The sequence below is a fragment of the Barbus barbus genome, assembly GCF_936440315.1.
Source record: "Barbus barbus genome assembly, chromosome: 30".
Taxonomy (NCBI): Eukaryota; Metazoa; Chordata; class Actinopteri; order Cypriniformes; family Cyprinidae; genus Barbus; species Barbus barbus.
The window spans coordinates 12,567,441-12,586,996 of NC_136758.1; the positions used below are offsets into that span (position 1 = coordinate 12,567,441).

General features: G+C 37.4%; 3 protein-coding genes across 4 annotated transcripts in view; 1 reads left to right on the top strand and 2 right to left on the bottom strand.

Annotated features, from left to right (window-relative positions):
- Window positions 1-55: 55 nt before the first annotated feature.
- The window catches only part of LOC306850815 (coiled-coil domain-containing protein 28A-like), a 30,181-nt gene continuing 10,680 nt past the window's right edge, over window positions 56-19,556 (top strand). Inside the window, exon 1 of the mRNA XM_079386717.1 lies at window positions 56-142. The gene's annotated coding sequence lies outside the window, so the exon portion shown is untranslated. The remainder of the gene's footprint in view (window positions 143-19,556) is intronic.
- LOC306850816 (synaptosomal-associated protein 23-like) lies at window positions 1,580-9,097 on the bottom strand. Of its 2 annotated transcripts, none has more exons than XM_079386718.1 (9): window positions 6,902-9,097; window positions 6,469-6,564; window positions 5,913-5,954; window positions 5,237-5,285; window positions 3,827-3,944; window positions 3,451-3,603; window positions 3,211-3,355; window positions 2,935-3,026; window positions 1,580-2,418 (listed from the first exon to the last, which is right to left on the bottom strand). In XM_079386718.1, exons 2-8 carry the CDS (start codon window positions 6,523-6,525, stop codon window positions 2,967-2,969), a joined length of 624 nt encoding a protein of 207 aa, XP_079242844.1. In that variant the 5' UTR covers window positions 6,526-6,564; window positions 6,902-9,097; the 3' UTR covers window positions 1,580-2,418; window positions 2,935-2,966. The 2 variants fall into 2 exon arrangements, with proteins under 2 accessions (XP_079242844.1, XP_079242845.1); XM_079386719.1 differs by having other exon boundaries at window positions 9,046-9,093.
- On the bottom strand, window positions 10,356-18,542 carry LOC306850050 (synaptosomal-associated protein 25-B-like; the record flags this gene model as incomplete). The annotated part of the gene is made up of 5 exons (XM_079385457.1): window positions 10,356-10,412; window positions 10,562-10,706; window positions 17,852-17,969; window positions 18,333-18,381; window positions 18,522-18,542. The coding sequence occupies 5 exons, from the start codon at window positions 18,540-18,542 to the stop codon at window positions 10,356-10,358; spliced, it is 390 nt and encodes a 129-aa protein (XP_079241583.1).

A 19,556-nucleotide genomic window follows, 5' to 3' on the forward strand; every position in this document is an offset into this window, starting at 1 on the left:
GTAAGTACTTCACCATGGAACTGCAAACCTGTGAGCTTGCCAGCAGATGCTTCCTGTCAGCGAGGTGTGACTTCCACAAGTGAGTGAACTCAAAGAAGAAAAGACACGATTGTCATCTTGACCCAAACGCCTCAAGTTTCAGGTTTGTAGAGGAGCTCTTCTCTATCGTTCACCATAGTGAAGCATCTTTATATCATAGTGGTAACTGAGTGATTGTCACTTGATAACAGGGTTGTAGAGTATATGTGTTGCTTTAAAACTCTTAATGGGTCTTGCAAACAAGAAAAAGGTGGATTCTTGGGGTGGGAGGGAGATGAAATGGTGGCACTGTTCTTGGTTCAGCTCAAGTGATGACTACCGTGGAATCTTGGAAGGGGGTGGTGGGTCTGACTCACTCCTCACATGCAGGAGACTCAGTCACTCTTTCCACTCGGCTCTTACAGCTGCTGCTAGTTCAGCAGAAACATTGCATGAAACTTCCCAAATCACTTTGGCTCTGCATTCGGACAGGAAGAACACAGCTGTGTTTTCACACAGAGACTGGAATTTTCAGGAATTTTGAAATTCAGAAGTCCAGAAACTTTCTTTACCCAGTACAGTAGGAATACATGCTAACATTAGAAATATAGAATTGTATCCTTTGTGATATTTTATAAAACAGTTTGTTCACTTGAGTGGAATTCTGATATGAGTCCACAGGGTTTGTGTTTGTGTGTTTCAGACAGACTGTCGGCCTGTGCATTGGTAGTGGAGAATTATTTAGTGACTCTTTCTGCAAGTTACGGTAATAGATGGCGAGACGTGACTGTTTTTATGAGCGAGGCCTTGAATCATTAATTAAGTCGATTTACTCAAAAAAGCACTGATTCATTCAGTTATATGATTTTTTTGTATCTGCCCTGTCCCAAATGGTAAACTTGCAGTCTTGTGGACAAAACCAGATGTCCTATTTGTTATTTTAGGTTTCTAAAGGATGCTTACGAGCAACGTCTTTAAGACCACTATGCACCATCTACTGTATGTAAAGGAAATCCAAGAACTGTACATTTCTGTCATATGGACATACTTTGACATAGTCATGATAACAAATTACTCTTAATTGTAATGTAGAAACATGCATCTCCTGTAAAGCCGCTTGGAAATTATATGTATTGTGAAAAGTGCTGTATAAATGTGAACTGAAGCGACATTATGTCGTGAAAGTATGAACTCAGTGGAAGACCGCAATGGCTCTACTATTGGGAAAGCATAACGTTCGACGTGAATTTGAATACAAATGCTTAAATTCTTAAAAAATTTAAGGGGGTTTAAATAGTACAAGCGTTATAAAATGAAAAGCATGTACAATATATTAAATCAGACATTTTCAGCCTTTTTCAACTTCAAGGCATCTACATTATTTAAGATGATATTCAAATGCCTCCTAAGATATCTTTGGTACTTCTGCTGCAGTGACAAAGGAGCTCACAAGGTTTTTTTTTTTTTACTAGAAGTACTGTAATATATTGAAATAATTAAATGCTATAATTATAGAATAAATATTTCTTTTTCATTTAAATATTGTTTTGAATTTTATTTTAAATCATTATTCATCTTGAGGCCCCCTTGAAAGTTTTCCAGGGGCCCCGGCCCTCTGGTTGTGAACTTTTAAATGGAAAGAGACTTAGACATTGCTTTGCACAATTGATTAAATAATTGATCTCATTATAGACCTGACATCATTCAATTGCTTTCTGAGTTTTACAACAGTCAATCACTGTTTGTGGAGGCCAAAAGAAAAAATGAGGGTGGTACCTGAAGTACTACCAATGTTTCGCAATGTTTTTTTGTTTTTTTTTGTCCCTAGAGGAGAAGCTCTGAAACTCACTACTTTACATGTTGGTCAATCCTGTTTTGGCTATATTTATAACTGTTTTTTGACAACAAAAATAGTCTGTAAATGGCAATATAGTGTTTAAGATGTAAGTTCCTCAATATTAACATGTTGTTCATTGGAAGGTTGTGTGAAATATCACAGTTGTGATGTTGGTCTGAATATCGCTACATGTAATTATACAGTTCAGAATTACTTCCGAAAAATCTACCCATTTATACAATCTGGGCTCTACTACTGTAAAAATGTTAATATTCATATAGTAAACTTATCAGCAAATCAACACGCAGTGGCAAAGAAACAGCTTTCCTTTACTGCAGTGTCCCCTTTGAGAACACAAAGGATGACAGAGATAGCTAGAAAAACAAGGATAATTAATCGGAAATGTTTTATTCTGTTTTTGTACTTTATGATCAGTTTTGAGAAAATTCTCAAAATAAGCAGCATTCTTCTTCAAGCCTCCATCTTAGGAAGCACTTTTTGTGGCTGGATCAGAACAGTCTAACAGCAACCTCTGCTGGTCATTTGAACACAAAGGCCAGGGCCTGTAAAATTAAAAGTACAACATGAGGAAATTAGGATTTATTGACATGATCATTTTGACAGTTTGGTTTATTAAAATGAAAGAGAGTCATTCATCGACATTTTTTGAAGCATTAGCTTATTTATAGTTTACATGCTGATGTGACCGGTCATATGGACACTTCTCATTTTTTTTCCAGAGAATTTTAGACATGCACTTCAGTCAAAAGCTTTCCAAAGGCTCAGTCATTCTAAAGCCGCGTAAGCAAATTACTGAAGCATACAGCTCTCTCCCGCAATTTACAAACATCAAGATAATAATGACAACAATAACAAGGTATTTATGGCACCAAAAGTGTTAAAGTCAAGATGTAATGTTAGTAGCCGATCGTTTCTTCCATATGTTGATGTACATCTGAGTGAAATGGATTATAGAAAAAGCAAAAAAACAAAAGGGAGATGGGGGTTTGCATTCTCAAATGAATTGTTCACACTAACGTCTATAAAAAATACAGTGTAAATTTTCATTTCATGCTTACTTTAACTTTTGGTGGTCCTTTCTGTATTTCTCTTATTGGTGTTTCCTGGCTTGTTTTTCAGCAGCAGCAACATCACTCGTAATTGTTGTAATCTTGCCAAAAAAACAAACAAAAAAATGAATAATAACAGAATAAATAATAAACAGAAACTTACAAAATATCAGTGTGAAAAATAGAAGTTGTCACTAAGGTGTGTACTGCTAGCTACTGTAGATCTAAATCTCTAGAGCCACAAATACACTTTACCTCAGTGAAGTAACTTAATAGTAACTGTACCTCATTATTGACATGATCAATTATTTGGATTTGATCTTCAATCTTGTTGCTCAAGTCCAGTGCCATGTTCTTTAAAATCTCAACGTGGTTGACCACCTGACTTAGATTCTCTTCCATCTCATCTTCTGGATCATCATTTGTTATTCTTACAGAAACAAAACAAGCATGACTTGAATGACTTAAAAAGCTAAGACCTTTAAGGCCACATCTATTAGGTATAAATAGCTGTTTTTCCTTCACCTCTTGATGTAGGGGCCAGTGGGGGCCACTGACCCAGCAGAAACAGCCTGCCCATTGAGAACGGCCGTCGGTTGGCTGGATACCATCTTCTGCTTGCTTTCCTTTGGTTCCTTGCCCTGCTTTTTTCTCCAGTCACTCTCGGTGGATTTGAGTCTATAAAACAATCCATTCAAATCCAAAGATATACATCAAATATAAACACTGAGGTGAAAACCTTGAACTAAACGTGCCAATTTAGTTTATTTTCCTTGCTGAAATGGTCAGATTAGACCAGCATGGCCAAATTGGTTTATGCTGGTTAGTGTTGTTTTAAGGCTAATCTTGGAGAACTACTTCAGATATATAAGTTATTGTCATAGGCTATGCTCTAGCCAACCTGTTACATGGGAACAAACACAGGCCGCAGCATTTGGACAATTCGTTCAGGTTTTTTCGAGCTTGTTTCATGTCCTGCTTGATCTGGTCCATTTCCCGTTCCACATTCTTTAGTTTGTCTAATATAAAGAAAAAGAGAATAATAAGAAGGAAAAAGTGTGGCAGTCACATTAGCAAAATTTCCGCTAAATTTCACAGGCAAAAAAAGTGTATAGTGTATTATGAGTGTTGGGATGTAATTACAAAATAAATGTAATTGTAATCAGTTTAAGTTACTGAGAAAAAAATAATTAAATTAGTTACTTATGAAAATGTTAATGACTACAAATGGGGTTACATTTGAATATTTTCACACATATTTAGATTTGATTGATTCCTTTTCCAAATTACATTGACTGCTGTAAACTATGAGACACCAATGTTTCAAGGCTTATTCGCTAACTGTTTTATTTCCTATTTGGGTTTATGTATATGCTTTATTTTTTGTTTAAGATTAAAGGTCATTGCACACTGAATCCGAAATTCTCATTTGAAATTGTGTAAAAAAATAAATACGACCTCACGTTGTGTCAATCATGTTTACACACTGCCTCCGAAGCTTTATTCCATCATAAAAAATTCGGATCAGGTTCGATTTTCCTGCATTTTCGCATGTGTAGCAAGCATTTTGACAGGAAAAGATGACAAATACGATGAAAAAAAAATGAAAAAACGCATACGAAAATTTCAGAGTGGGCAAGGACCTTAACTGTGTTTTCCAAGGCATTTTTGCAGATTGCAGTGTTTCCTGCCTATGCAAAGATTTGATTTCAAACACAGCATCGTAGCTATGAAACTATATCTTGTTATGATTTTAAATCTGTATTTAACCTCCGAACGATCTCAGAGGAAGTCTGATTTTGTGGTGGCTTTGCTATAAAATTCATAATCTTAATACTGAGTACTGTAAGATTAACTCTGCCTGGTTTACATGTCTGAAAATGATTAACAGTTGAAAACATTGGAAATTTAGAAAAGTAATCAAATTTAATTAGTTACATTAATAAATCTGTAACCTATTACATTTCCGAATTAACCTTCCCAACACTGTATATTATATCTCATGCAGCTTTCTGTTGGTCAACGCAGCAAATTCGCATGACCAACCTGAACCCAGGTTGAAATCAATGTTGGTAAATATTTCTCCTTCACATGAAACTCCCAATCATGCAGAAACGACTGTATTTCAAACATGAAATTTCCCCAAGCAATGGCAAATGCGACTGCAGCTTAAGAGCAATTTCATGACTAGTTTCTCTCCTTTGAACCCTAAACAACATCCATATAGATCTATAGTGTGTGAACAGGCCTCCAAATTGTGGGATATTGAGGTAGACATCAGAAATCAGGAGTATTGAGATGAAGTACTTACCTCCCTGCTCATCTAGCATAGTCATTGTTTTCACCCCAACGTTATAACTCTGCAAAAATACACATGCTTCGAGTTCAACTCAAAGCATATAAAAGTACACACACGTTTATATACATATACATACATACACAAATATATTTGAAATAAAATGTATTTTGTGCTACGTATACAAGTACATTTACATATGTATGTGCTTCATAGAAATAACCTGCAATTGTACTTTAGTATATACTAAACTGGTATACTTAAAGTCTGCTACAATTGGAACAACTAATTTTGTACTTAATGCACTTTAATTGTGTGGAAGTAGTGCTGAAGTCCAACTAAAAATATACTCAAGTATATTTGATTGTGCTAAAGAACTATTGTTAGTATACTTCAGGTAAACTTTAAATATCTTGCATTTAAAGACTAATATTACACAAAGATGATACAGTCCTTATTAATAGTGATATTAAAACAGCTTTTAGGTATAATATTAAGAAATGTGCATTGTGTAGTAAAGAAATACTCCAAACAAAGTTTAATTATAATTCTTAAGTCTCTATAAGTCTTAAGTGATATGTCAAAAAACATGTTATTGGATTTGAAGTATACATAGTATGAAATAAATAAATAAATTTTAAGGAGTACTCATGTGTCATTGGTTAAAACTGGTTAAAATAAGTCCTCTTACGTCATTTGTCATTTCTACCATTCGTCTAGTGCTTTCAAGTGACTGAAACAAATACAAAGACAGTCAAACGTTAATGTCAAATATTTATGAAAGCTTGTTTACACCATGTGATAAAGAAAATCAATAATAAGGTAACTGTGAATTTTTTTTCTTGCAATTCTGAGTTTATCTCTTCCAGTTCTGTCATCAGAATTGTTGCAATTCTAAAAGAAATAAGTCTTTGCTAGATGTTAACTAGTACTTGCTGATAAAAAGTATGTTAAATATTTCAGATGAATGAAGAGTGAATGCACACTGATACTTCTGATAAACTATGGTTGCACAAAACTTTCTCACTTCTAATTTCCTCACTTCTCACTAAACCATATTTGACCTGGAAAATAACTAGATGGGGCAAAAGAAGTATTTTTTATTTTCAGTTTACAGAAATGAAAGAGCGTTGCTTTCATATGAGCTGGGAATTTTACAGGAACTTGAAAACAGCAACTAATAAAAGAACAAGAAGGATTCATCTCATCTTCTTAGACATCCTTGAGGAATCAAATAAGAAATTTACCTCATTTGTTACATGCTTGGCTTTAGTTGTCATCTCCTCCACTGACATGTCTGCCATTCTGCTGAACTGGGATTCTGCTGGGATTTTTCATACACTCTAGAAAACAATATGAGTCAAATGTAAGATGATTCATTTGCATATAAACAAAGATTGAAAAAAAAACTATCATTAGCCTGCCAATCAGAAATTGTAATGATAGAATGTAATGCATATAATGGTTTATTCAAAACAAACTTTTTCTCTTAACTTAATGATTCCTAGCTCAGTAACAAACAACCAGTTCAACTTGATTCAAGTGACACTACTAAGTTATTATGCACAGCAGAATTTCAGAAAAAAGTATACAAGTGAGGATTGTCTACAAAGTAGAATATTGAGCTACTTTAATAATATTTAACTCTTTTAGCTCCTGTGAGTGTATCTGTGAACTTACTCTCAGGATGCTCCCGTTCTGAGTGTTGTGATGATTCAGTTGTACATGTTAACGTTTCCCCTTTGCATCACAAAAATCGCTCAGAGAGAGAGTTGTGGGTGCACAAAAGGAGAAACAGCATATTTACATAACTTCTCATAGTGACGCAGTCAGAAGGGGCTGTTGAAGGTACTTGCCCACCGATTAACCATATCCCACCTCAACATACACCTCTGATATATCCTCCAGACCAGAGCTTTCAGATTCTGAAGTTGTATGATTTTTTTAAATCACTTGTATGTCGATGAACCAATGGTTGAAGCCATAGAGTTACATATCTAAAATTACTAGATAATGACAGGTACTGTATTGCACCTGCCTTTGCTTCTTATGGGCAGCCATTCTTAACAGGAAGTGAGGTGGCACAAACGGGGCTGGGAAGAGAGACAGTTTTTGACCTATATGGGAAAATACACTGAGCTGTCCTTTTAACTGTCTTCTTTCTAATAAATATCAAGTTTTTACCCTGGCTGTATTTCACTGAAAAAAAGCAAGCCTTTATACCAAAAAAAAGTATTGGTTCGTCAGACATGGTTCTAATTTTTGCAACTGATAAAAAGATCTCAATGCCAAACCAAAAATTCAAGACATCACAACGGGGAACTAAACCAGAGAGATGAAGGGAATCCTCTGTTTCTTATCTGTATCCTGAAATTTTTCCTCAGATTTTGTTTTTATCATCCGATGTGGTATTACATTTGTCAGACTCTCAGGGAACAAGGCTGATAACTAGAGGACAGTTCCTCCAGGCTCCACAGCATATGTGGACCCTCTCAGCAGTCTCCTAAACAGCAGACACAGAACGTCTCGAAGGGAGTTGAAACAGAGGCACTGTCCTAGTTCTCGAGGCCTCAAATAATTACGCTACTATGTAATCCTCAGAAAATTTCCATCTTCAACTTTTCACCATAAAATAACTGAGTAATATGACAGCGCCCTCTACTGGTAAAGTCGCTTCTACACAAAAAAGGGAAAAGGCCAAGAAATGATTATACCGGCTTTATTAGCAGTAAAATTGATTCATTGAAATGCCCTTTTGCTACATAGCATGGCAAATTATGCCATTAAAAAGGACACTACCATACATTCCCCCAAAACATCGAACAGGACTAACTGTATTCACAAGGCCCATTATTGTCTTAACATAATTAAATATGAATATAATCAGTCACAGATACAGCTAAACAGAAAAAAAACAAATTACATAAAAACCAAACATTATATCATTAGCCCAAACATACATCAATGGCTATAAGGGCAGCAAACCAGAACATTAAAAGTTCTGTCGTAAGTCTTTGGCCCTTCATTCAGATTCAATTTCATTTCAGTGCAGGGAGAGGGACGGACAGCAGTGAGCAAAGCAAATTAAGCAACTGCACTCAGTGCGTCCAGCACAGGGCTCTGAAGTCTCACGCATTTCAACCAGTTCACACGCTCTCACGCCTTGTATTTCTCACGCTGAGAAGGGATAACTTGTCCCGCTATATGTACTAACTACACGATTCTGCCGCTCCATCAGTTTTTTACTTTCACTTTCTGTATGACTGAAGTTAAGACGTTCACCGGCATAACTATTGCGCAAAGTTTGCATGTTGCTTTTGTGATACCCATTGGCTGGCCTTTATGGTTTAAAACAGAAATATTTCCAGTATTGCGACTTAACTGCAACCCCCCCCCCCCCCCCCCCCCCCATGCATGTATCTTAAACGCAGGGATACATAAAAGAGGAATCAAATCGGTATGCCGCGCTGTCTTAAACACGTCTCCATGCTTGTGCGCGCTTCGGGTGTGTGCGAGTACAGCGCGCAAGTAACGAATTGAGTTCTGTTTCGTTTCTTCTTCTTGTGGTTTTAAATAGCTTGAACATGTAAATTGGCAAATTAATCTGCGAATCACACGCCGAACGGTGGGTCTGGACCTGGTCCGTATATCACGGATCAACTGCGATCCGTTTAAAGCCCCAGCCATGACGGATAAGAGCAATCTTTTATTTACTAATTTAACATGAAATCGTCAAATTGCTACTCGATATCAGTCGCATACAACGAAAATACAGAATAACTAGAAAATATACTGTACACATACAGTAGGATTACAGTACTTACCCTGAGCATATATGTCAAACTGTGTGTGTGTGTGTGTGAGAGAGAGAGAGAGAGAGAGAGAACGCGCGCGAGAGAGAGAGTACACATTTCAGCTTATTATTTTTATTTTTTATTTTTTTCTGTTGTGTTTGTTGCACATTTTGATGCCTTGATGACAAGAGTAGGGGGCTCCCATATAAAGCAATGTGGTTTCCTCAGTCAAATTCAGACGCAGTGTGTTTTCTATGGTGGGTTTGAGCAAAACCAAAACTAGAAACAGTTTGACTCTGGATGGAACACTATTATCCATCATGACAGTGCTTTATGTGGGAGTCCTCTACCCCTGTCATCGGGCATCAAAATGTGCAAAAAACATTTACAACAGAAAAAAATAAATATAAGCTGAAATGTGTACTCTCTGTGTCTCTCTCTCTCTCTCTCTCTCTCTCACACACACACACACACACACACACACACACACACACACACACACACGGTTTGACATACATGCTCAGGGTAAGGCCTGTAATCCTACTGTATGTGTATGTACATTGAGTACTGTTCAGTTGGCGCGTTTGGGGCAAAATTTATTTTTATTTTTGATATATTTGTATTTGTATTTTTTGTTTTATTATAATTAATTTGTCTTTCATCAGATTTACCAGATGTTATAATTTCTATTTGTGGTGGTGAAATTGCTAGCAAAAACTTGGTTGCTGCAAATATTTGACTTGCTCCTCCCCTTTGTATGGTCCCTCCCCTAATCTCACTCCAAACTTTCGCTATAACTTGAGAGCCTTGGTCCAGCATATTCGTCTCACATGTGAAGACATGATTGTACAGGAGGCTCTGGAAAGGATCTGTGTGTGCATGCGTCCAACTATTTACAATACTTTACTCACTATAGCTGCTATTCATTGCTGTAAGGCAGAAAGTGTGTGTGTGTGTGTGTGTGTGTGTGTTTGTGTGTGTGTGTGTGTGTGTGTGAGTGCGTGCGCGTTGTGACAAATGAGGACATAAATTTATACAATGACATGGGTATGATATAGGTATTACAAGGAGAAGGTGACTTATGAGGACATTGCCTCATGTCCCCATTTTTCAAAACGCTTAAATCATACAGTTTTTTTTTTTAAGAAAGTAAAAATGCACAGTTTCCTGTGAGGGCTAAGTTTAGGTGTAGGGTTGGTGTAGGGCGATAGCACATACAGTTTGTACAGTATAAAAATCATTACGCCTATGGAATGTCCCTACAATTCACAAAAAACGTGTGTGTGTGTGTGTGTGATCAAACAATCAGGCTCCAGAGTGATGCTGGCAGTGTCCATTCTCTAAAGTTTGTTGACTCGCTGGTTGGCTTCATCAGTGCAATCTTTATTCACTTTAGCCTGGGGGAAAAAAACATAATTTTTATATAAATGAATTACACTCTCTTAATTTAATTGTTTAAAAACAATAATGTAATGTTAATTTAAATCAATATTTTTTTACAGGTCTACTTCATTAGATGCCTAGTTGTTTGATGGTGTAGATTTACCTTTTTACTGCTGCGGTCAAAGTTTTTGTTCTGTTTTTCAATCTCATTGCCCATATCCAAGGCCAAATTCTTGAGATTCCCGATGATGCTGCCCACCTGGTCCAGATTCTCCTCCATCTCATCTTCTCGTGCATCATTTGTTACTCTTTCGGGAAAGCAGAAATATCAATAAAGCATAGAGTACATCTTTATTATAAACAGAATACACTTGAGAACAAATTATTGTAACAAGCACTTTTTGCTTAAAGGAACACTCCACGTTTTTGGAAATGGGCTCATTTTACAACTCCCCAAGAGTTAAACAAGTGATTTTTACTGTTTTTGAATCCATTCAGCCGATCTCTGGGTCTGGCGGTAGCACTTTTAGCTTAGTTTAGCATAGATCATTGAATCGGATTAGACCATTAGCATCTCGCTCAAAAATGACCAAAGAGTTTTGATAATTTTCCTATTTAAAACTTGACTCTTCTGTAGTTACATCGTGTACTAAGACCGACGGAAAATGAAAAGTTGCGATTTTCTAGGCCGATATGGCTAGGGACTATACTCTCATTCCGGCGTAATAATCAAGGAACTTTGCTGCCGTACCATGAGTGCAGCAGGTGTAATATTACGCAGCACATGAAAGTAGTCCCCAGCTAGGTAACTAGTTATGATATAGCTGGGGACTACTTTCAGGCACTGTGTAATATCATTGCGCCTGCTGCAGCCATGGTACGGCAGCAAAGCTCCTTGATTATTACGCCGGAATGAGAGCATAGTTCCGGTTTAACTCTAGAGGAGTTGTAAAATGAGCCTATTTTCAAAAAAGTGGAGTGTTCCTTTAAGGTGACTCAACTAAATATTAATATTCAGAAGTATGAATCAGCTGTAAAGATCTTTAAAAACAATTACCACATACATGTGGAATCAAATTCTAGATACTTCAGCCACCAAAATTATTTAATGTGGCAGGGCAAAGACAACGTATCCTAATAATAGCTAAATGCTATCAAACAGAGAACAAGACTGTAGCTTATTTTAGGTCAAGAAGTGCCTGCATAGACAGGAAGACGCCATCTGATTAAGCAAAATGACAAATGTTCATGTTTTGGCATCTGATAGTGATACATCACTTGAATTTCCAGACCTTTAAAGCCACATATCTGTTAGGTAAGCAAATGGGTATATATACTCACCGGCCACTTTATTAGGTACACCTGTTCAATTGCTTGGTAACACAAATAGCTAATCAGCCAATCACATGGCAGCAACTCAATGCATTTAGGCATCTAGATGTGGTGAAGACGACTTGCTGAAGTTCAAACCGAGCATCAGAATGGAGAAGAAAGGGGACTTAAGTGACTTTGAACATGGAATGGTTGCTGGTGCCAGGCGGGCTGGTCTGACTGAGTATTTCAAAAGCGGCTGATCTACTGGGATTTTCACACACAACCAACTCTAGGGTTTACAGAGAATGGTCCGAAAAAGAGAAATGCAGAATACCATCTCTGAACGCACAACACATCAAACCCTGAAGCAGATGGGCTACAGCAGCAGAAGACCACACCGGGTGCCGCTCCTGTCAGCTAAGAACAGGAAACGGAAGCTACAGTTCGCACAGGCTCAACAAAATTGTACAATAGAAGATTGGAAAAACGTTGCCTGGTCTGATGAGTTTTGATTTCTGCTGCGACATTCAGATGGTAGGGTCAGAATTTGGGGTAAAGAACATGAAAGCATGGGTCCATCCTGCCTTGTCTCAACAGTTCAGGCTGGTGGTGGAGGTGTAATGGTGTGGGGGATATTTTCTTGGCACACTTTGGGCCCCTTAGTACCAATTGAGCATCGTTTAAATGCCACAGCCTACCTGAGTATTGTTGCTGACCATGTCCATCCCTTTATGACTACAGTGTACCCATCTTCTGATGGCTACTTCCAGCAGGATAATGCACCATGTCACAAAGCTCAAATAATCTCAGACTGGTTTCTTGAACATGACAATGAGTTCACTTTACTCAAATGGCCTCCACAGTCACCAGATCTCAATCCAATAGAGCACCTTTGGGATGTGGTGGAACGGGAGATTCGCATCATGGATGTGCAGCCGACAAATCTGCAGCAACTGCATGATGCTGTCATGTCGCTATGGACCAAAATCTCTGAGGAATGTTTCCAACACCTTGTTGAATCTATGCCACAAAGAATTAAGGCAGTTCTGAAGGCAAAATGGGGTCCAACAGGTACTAGCAAGGTGTATCTAATAAAGTGGCCAGTGAGTGTGTATATATAAATTAACAGCTTATGCCATATGGAAATGCATAACACAAATCTCCAGCTAACTTCATCTATGAGAGCTGTTACTCTCAGTGCTATTTTTCCTTCACCTCTTGATGTAGGGGCCAGTGGGGGCCGCTGACCCAGCAGAAACAGCCTGCCCATTGCGAGCGGCAGTCGGTTGGCTGGATACCACCTTCTGCTTGCTTTCCTTTGCTTTTTTCTCCAGTCACTCTCGGTGGACTTCAGTCTGAAAGAGAATCCATTCAAATCCAAATAAATTTGACATCAAATACAATCACTGAGGTAAAACCCTTCAGCTAAATGTGCTAATTTAGTTCATTGTCCTTGCTGAAAAATTCAGATTAGACCAGCATGGCTAAACTGGTTTATGCTGGTTAGTGTTGGTTTAAGGATGATCTAATGGTGCAGCACAGCTAGTCTATTCACCAACAAAATATATCTGATGAAGCCATTATAACAGCATAGACATAGGAATTATTTATTTCAAAATTTTTTTATTGAATTTTGCAGACATATACAATGTATTACCTCAATTACAAAATGAAACATGTCTGATAAGAGGAAAATTAAGAAATAAAACAAAAACACAACAACAAAACCACCACCCACAACCCTTGCCCGCGGCCACAAAAAAAAAAAAAAAAAAAAAAAATTTAAAAGTAAATAAATAAATAAATAAATTAAGGTCTAGTAAATGTACCTTCTAATGAGAAGGCCCTGATGTTACAGTTGTGTTCTCGATAGTACACAGTATAGGGCTCCATATTTTGTAAAAGGATCTCAATGATCCTTTGGAAGAGTGTCTGATTTTTTCAAGGTGGATACATTGCAATACCTCTCGCATCCAATCCTCATGTGATGGGGGAGAGGCATGTTTCCATTTAAGAAGGATGGCACGCCTAGCTAATAAAGTGGTAAAGGCAATGACGCAGTGCACTGTGGATGATGCAACTAAATCTGGAAGAAGGCCGAACAGAACAGTCAATGGATTAGGGGCAATGGTGGTGTTAAGGGCCTGAGAAAGTGTTCTAAAAATGTCTGACCAGTAGTCCATTAGCCTCGGGCAAGACCAGAACATATGAATATGATCAGCTGGAGATTGTTTGCATCTGTTGCATGCATCACTTCTGTTAGGAAATATTTTAGCCAGTTTAGCATTAGTGAAGTGAGCTCTGTGAAGCACTTTACATTGTATTAGAGCATGTCTAGCACAAATAGATGAAGAATGAATTAAACCAAGAATGTTCTTCCACTGGTCTTCGGGTATATCAATGCCCAAATCCTGTTCCCAAATTTGTTTAAGAGAATCAACTGGAGATGAGGTTAAGGACATTATTTTACTATAAATAACGGCTATCAGCCGTCCTTGACCAGGGTCAAGGGTGAGAATTGAATCAAGTTCTGACTCAGGGGGCCGACTGGGAAAATGGGGAAATAACTTTTGAATAAAGTGCCTCACTTGAAAAAAACGAAAAAGATGGCTATTAGGAAGATTAAATCTAATTGATAACGAAGAGAAGGAAGAGAAGATTTCTTTTTCATACAAGTCATTCAAAGTACAAAGACCCTTACTTGCCCAAATATCAAAGACACGGTCTGAGAGGGACGGGGGAAATAAATGATTATTTGAAATTGGCATATAAATCGAGGCTCTGTGCAAACCAAATTGTTTCCTGAATTGAAGCCAAATCTTAATAGTGTTGATAACTACTGGATTGCTCGAAATTTTGTTTACTTCAAGAGGAAGCTGCGAACAAATATTAGAAAGCAAGGAATGAGAAGAAGATATCTCTATGTGTAACCAGGGCAGGCTAGAGGCACAACACCTAAGGTCAACCCAATAAAGTAATTTAGTAATATTACATGCCCAGAAGTAATATCGAAAGTTTGGAAGTGCTAAACCCCCTTCAGATTTGAAACGCTGGAGGACTGTTTTTCTAATACGAGCTGGCTTGTTACTCCAAAGGAACCCATTCAATTGCTGGTCTAGATTAGTAAAAAAGGATTTATTGATACAGAATGGGACATGTTGAAAAAGATACAAGAACTTTGGCAGGATAATCATTTTAATAAGATTCACGCGACCTATTAAGGATAAGGAGAGGGAGCTCCATCGAGCAAAATCTACTTTACATTTGTCCAAAAGTGGTATAAAATTCTTAAAAAACAAGTCTTTAAACGAGTTGGTTATAAATATGCCCAGGTATTTAAACCCATCCAAGGCTAACTTAAATGGAAATGAAGAAAGAGGGAGAGATTTAGCCAACTGATTTATAAAAAATAATTCGCTTTTTTGAAAATTTAACTTGTACCCTGAGAGGCGGCCAAACTGGTCTAGAATATCCAGTATTGGAGGAAGAGAAATTAAAGGGTCGGAGATATACAATAACAAATCGTCCGCATAAAGAGAAAGTTTATGGACCTGATCATGGCGGATAATGCCTTTAAATGCATCATGGCTACGAAGCCAGATGGCCAAAGGTTCAATAGCTATATTAAATAACAAGGGCGAAAGTGGACACCCTTGGCGCATCCCCCGTTGGAGCAAAAAGGGTGGCGAACGAACACCATTGGTTTGCACTGAGGCAGATGGGAAAGCATAAAGAAGTCTAATCCAAGAAATTAATTTAGAGTCAAATCCGAATTTACGTAAAGCAAAGAACAGGTATTCCCACTCCACCCTATCAAACGCTTTCTCTGCATCCAATGAAACTATAACTTCAGGGGTAGTGGATGAAGAAGAAAAAATTATGTTGAGCAATCTTCTAGTATTAAAAAAAGAATGCCTCCCCGATGTGAAGCCAGTTTGATCTAAAGAAATTATGGATGGCATGACATCTTGGAGGCGAAGAGAGAGAATTTTGGCTAGAATCTTACAATCTACGTTTAGCAGAGAAATCGGTCGATAGTTACCACAGGATGTGGGGTCCCTGTCCTTTTTCAAAAGCAAGGATATGGATGCTGAATACAACGTCGCCGGCAATTGTCCTTTTTGGAAAGAATCATTATACATCCTCACCAAAATTGGGATTAGTAAATTAGAATATGCCTTGTAAAATTCAATTGTAAACCCATCAGGGCCTGGGGATTTCCCATTCTGCATTGACCCAGTAGCTTCTTGGATCTCTTGGGGGGAAATGGGGCTGCCTAGTTCTTTAGCCTTGTCTTCATCAATTCTAGGGTAATTTAATGAGTCTAAGGGGTTGGGGATATTTGCTGAATCTGGAGAGTACTCCGATGTATAAAGGTTAATATAGAAATCTAAGAACACTTTGTTGATTTCAGCTGGATCTGTAGTAAGATTACCACTAGGGGAAGTAATTCTTGGAATTAGCCTAGAGACACAGGCTGCACGAGCCTGATGGGCCAAGAGTGTACCCGCCTTATCGCCATGTTCGAAAAAACGTTGCTTGGTTTGTCGTAGTTGTCTCTCAACATCATGTGTCATGAGACAGTCATATTCTGATTGTAACACAAGTCGTTTTTTGTAAAAGGTCGGGGAGGGAGAGACTGCGTATGTTTCATCAAGTTTAAAGAGTTTGTCTAAAATTTCCTGCCTCTTAACCCGATCAGCCTTGCGCAGGTGGGAAGTGAAAGAAATAATCTGGCCTCGAATAAAAGCTTTAAGCGCTTCCCATAAAAATTCACTGTTAACTTCAGAGGTATCGTTAAATTCAATGTAATTACTAATTTGAGTGGCAACAAGATTTTTAAACTCCTGATCTGCTAATAAATGAGAGCTAAATTTCCATAGAGATGGAGAGTTAGTAGTAAATGAGAAATTAATATCAAGTGATGTAGGAGCATGATCTGAAATGACTATTGGGTGATAACTACTAGCAGTAACCAGATGCAACAATTTATTATCAATCAAAAAGAAATCAATTCGAGAAAAACTTTGATGTGGGGGAGAAAAAAAGGAAAAGACTTTACTGTCTGGGTTTTTAAATCTCCAGGGGTCTGAAATACCTAAATGAGATGAACAGTTAAGCACTACTTTGGCAGAGCTGGATAAACTGATTTGCTTAGATGATGACCTATCAAGACTTGTGTCTTGCACCAGATTAAAGTCGCCCCCTATCAGTATGTAATGAGTGTCACTATTTGGAATTGACATAGGAATTATTGATGGTTAAGCTAGTTAAGAACCTGGTGAGGATATCAGTTGCATTTTACATTGGGAGTTCGGTTGCGAGTTCGAGTCTCCGGTCCGGCAGGAATTGTATGTGGGGGGAGTGAATGTACAGCGCTATCTCCACCCTCAATACTACGACTGAGGTGCTCTTGAGCAAGGCACCGAACCTCCAACTACTCCCCGGGTGCTGCAGCATAAAGGGCTGCCCTTAGTGTGTGTTCACGGTGTGGGTGTGCAGTCTGGATGGGTTAAATGCAGAGCACAAATTCCGAGTATGGGTCACCATGCTTGGCTGTATGTCATGTCACTTTTTCACTTTTCACTTTCAAAACACAACATTTGCTGTTCTTTTCAGCATTTTTTACAGCAAGTCTAACCCTAATTTTGAATAATAAGCCTGACGAAAGATGTAGCCAATGGTTCTCACAGCCTTGTTTGACTTCACAGTTTCTACCCTATAAAATATTGTACAGCTTTACATAACTAGAAAAAAGTATATTACTTTATTCATGAAGTATAATTTATTAATTTACTTTTCCAGTTCTAAAACCACACTTTCAAAATTAGGCTTCTTTATATAATCAGGCTTTTCAAGCCAGTGTGAACCTTGGGGAAGAATTCAAATAAAAGATATCTTGATTTTTAGTTGTTTTAGCTTTAATGTAATGCCTATTGTGTCTTATTTAAATAATTTGTAATCTTGAGAGCCGCTTAAAACTTTACTGAGATCCCCAAGAAGCCCTGGCCCTCTGGTTGAAAAGCTCTGATGTAGCCTATATTCCAGTATTGCACCACAGTGCCTTACTTCTTAACTGTGTTGTAATCCCACAGGTACATAACTCATTGTCATACAGAAGATATATGCTCTAGCCAACCTGTTATATGGGCACAAACACAGGCCGCAACAGTTGGACAATTCATTCAGGTTTTTTCGAGCTTGTTTCATGTCCTGACCGATCTGGTCCATTTCCCGTTCCACATTCTTTAGTTTTTCTAATACAGAAAAAAAGAGAATAGAGGTGTAGCAGTCACATTAGCAAAATTTCTGCTAAATTTCTCAGACAAAAGTAGTATATCTCTCTCACACAGAGATCATTTTACAACCAAGCAGCTTTCTGTTGGTCAATGCAGAAAATTTGTAGGACCAACCTGAACCCAGAGTGATATATTTCAAACATGAAATTTCGCCAAGCAATGGCAAATGTGACTGCAGATTAAGAGCAATTTCATGACTAGTTTCTCTCCTTTGAACCCTAAACAACATCCATATAGATCTATAGTGTGTGAACAGGCCTCCAAATTGTGGGATATTGAGGTAGACATCAGAAATCAGGAGTATTGAGATGAAGTACTCACCTCCCTGCTCATCTAGCATAGTCATTGTTTTCACCCCAACGTTATAACTCTGCAAAAATACACATGCTTCAAGTTCAACTCAAAGCAATGAGCAAATGAAAGCAGTGTTTTTGCATGATAAATGATTACAATGTTTTTAAGGAGCACTCATGTGTCATTAGTTAAACTGGTTAAAACAAGACCTCTTACCTCTTCTGTGATTTGTACCATTCGTCTAGTGCTTTCAAGTGACTGCCAAACAAATACAAAGAAAGTTAATCAAATGTTAAACATCAAATATTTATGGAAGCTTGCTTTTGCCATGGGATAAAAAAAAGCCGATTAGTGAAAATAATTGTGACTTCTTTTTTCTCACAATCCTGTTATCAGAATTGTTACAATTCAAAAATTTAATTGAAAAGTCTGAATTGCTGGATGTTAGCTAGCAATTGCTGAGAAAAAAATAATTGTAAAATAAAAGTCACAATTACCTTTTTTTTATTCTGTGGCAGAATAAAGATTTAGAGAAAAATATATTTTTTCATTATGGAAATAAGCTTCCATATTACTGTAATACAATGAGAATTCTATTATAAGTTCGGCTTGCACACACATAGGACAAAAGTATGTTAAATATTTCAGATAAATGAAGAGTGAATACACACTGATACTTCTGATAAACTATGGTTGCACAAAACTATTTCCACACTTCTCATTTAACCATATTTGACTAGATGGGGCAAAAGAAGTATTTTTATTTTCAGAAATGAAAGAATGTTGCTTTCATATGAGCTGGGAATTTTACAGGAACTTGAAAACAGCAACTAATAAAAGAACAAGAAGGATTCATCTCATCTTCTTAGACATCCTTGAGGAATCAAATAACAAATTTACCTCATTTGTTACATGTATGGCTTTAGTTGTCATCTCCTCCACTGACATGTCTGCCATTCTGCTGAACTGGGATTCTGCTGGGATTTTACTCTGGGGAAAGTGTAAGTCTAATGTAAGATGATACATTTGGATATAAACAAAGATTGCCACAGAAATCCATGGAAATATCCCTACCCTAAGTTTCATGTCAACATACATGACAATTACAATGAAAAGAGAAAAAAAACTCTATTCTTAGACTCTAAATCAGAAATGATAACTATACAAACTTATACACATCATAGTGTGGTTTAATCAAAATGTGATTCCTATTTCAGTAACTATCAGTTCAACTTGATTCAAGTCACACTA

Bases quoted from the DNA above. Each gene is read 5' to 3' on its own strand.
- LOC306850816 (XM_079386718.1), bottom strand. From the start codon at position 6,525: ATGGCAGACATGTCAGTGGAGGAGATGACAACTAAAGCCAAGCATGTA. The intron at 3,604-3,826 runs GTTGGCTAGAGC...ATTGTTTTATAG, and splicing joins TGTTTGTTCCCATGTAACAG to ACTCAAATCCACCGAGAGTG. The intron at 3,356-3,450 runs GTGAAGGAAAAA...TGTTTCTGTAAG, and splicing joins ACTGGCCCCTACATCAAGAG to AATAACAAATGATGATCCAG.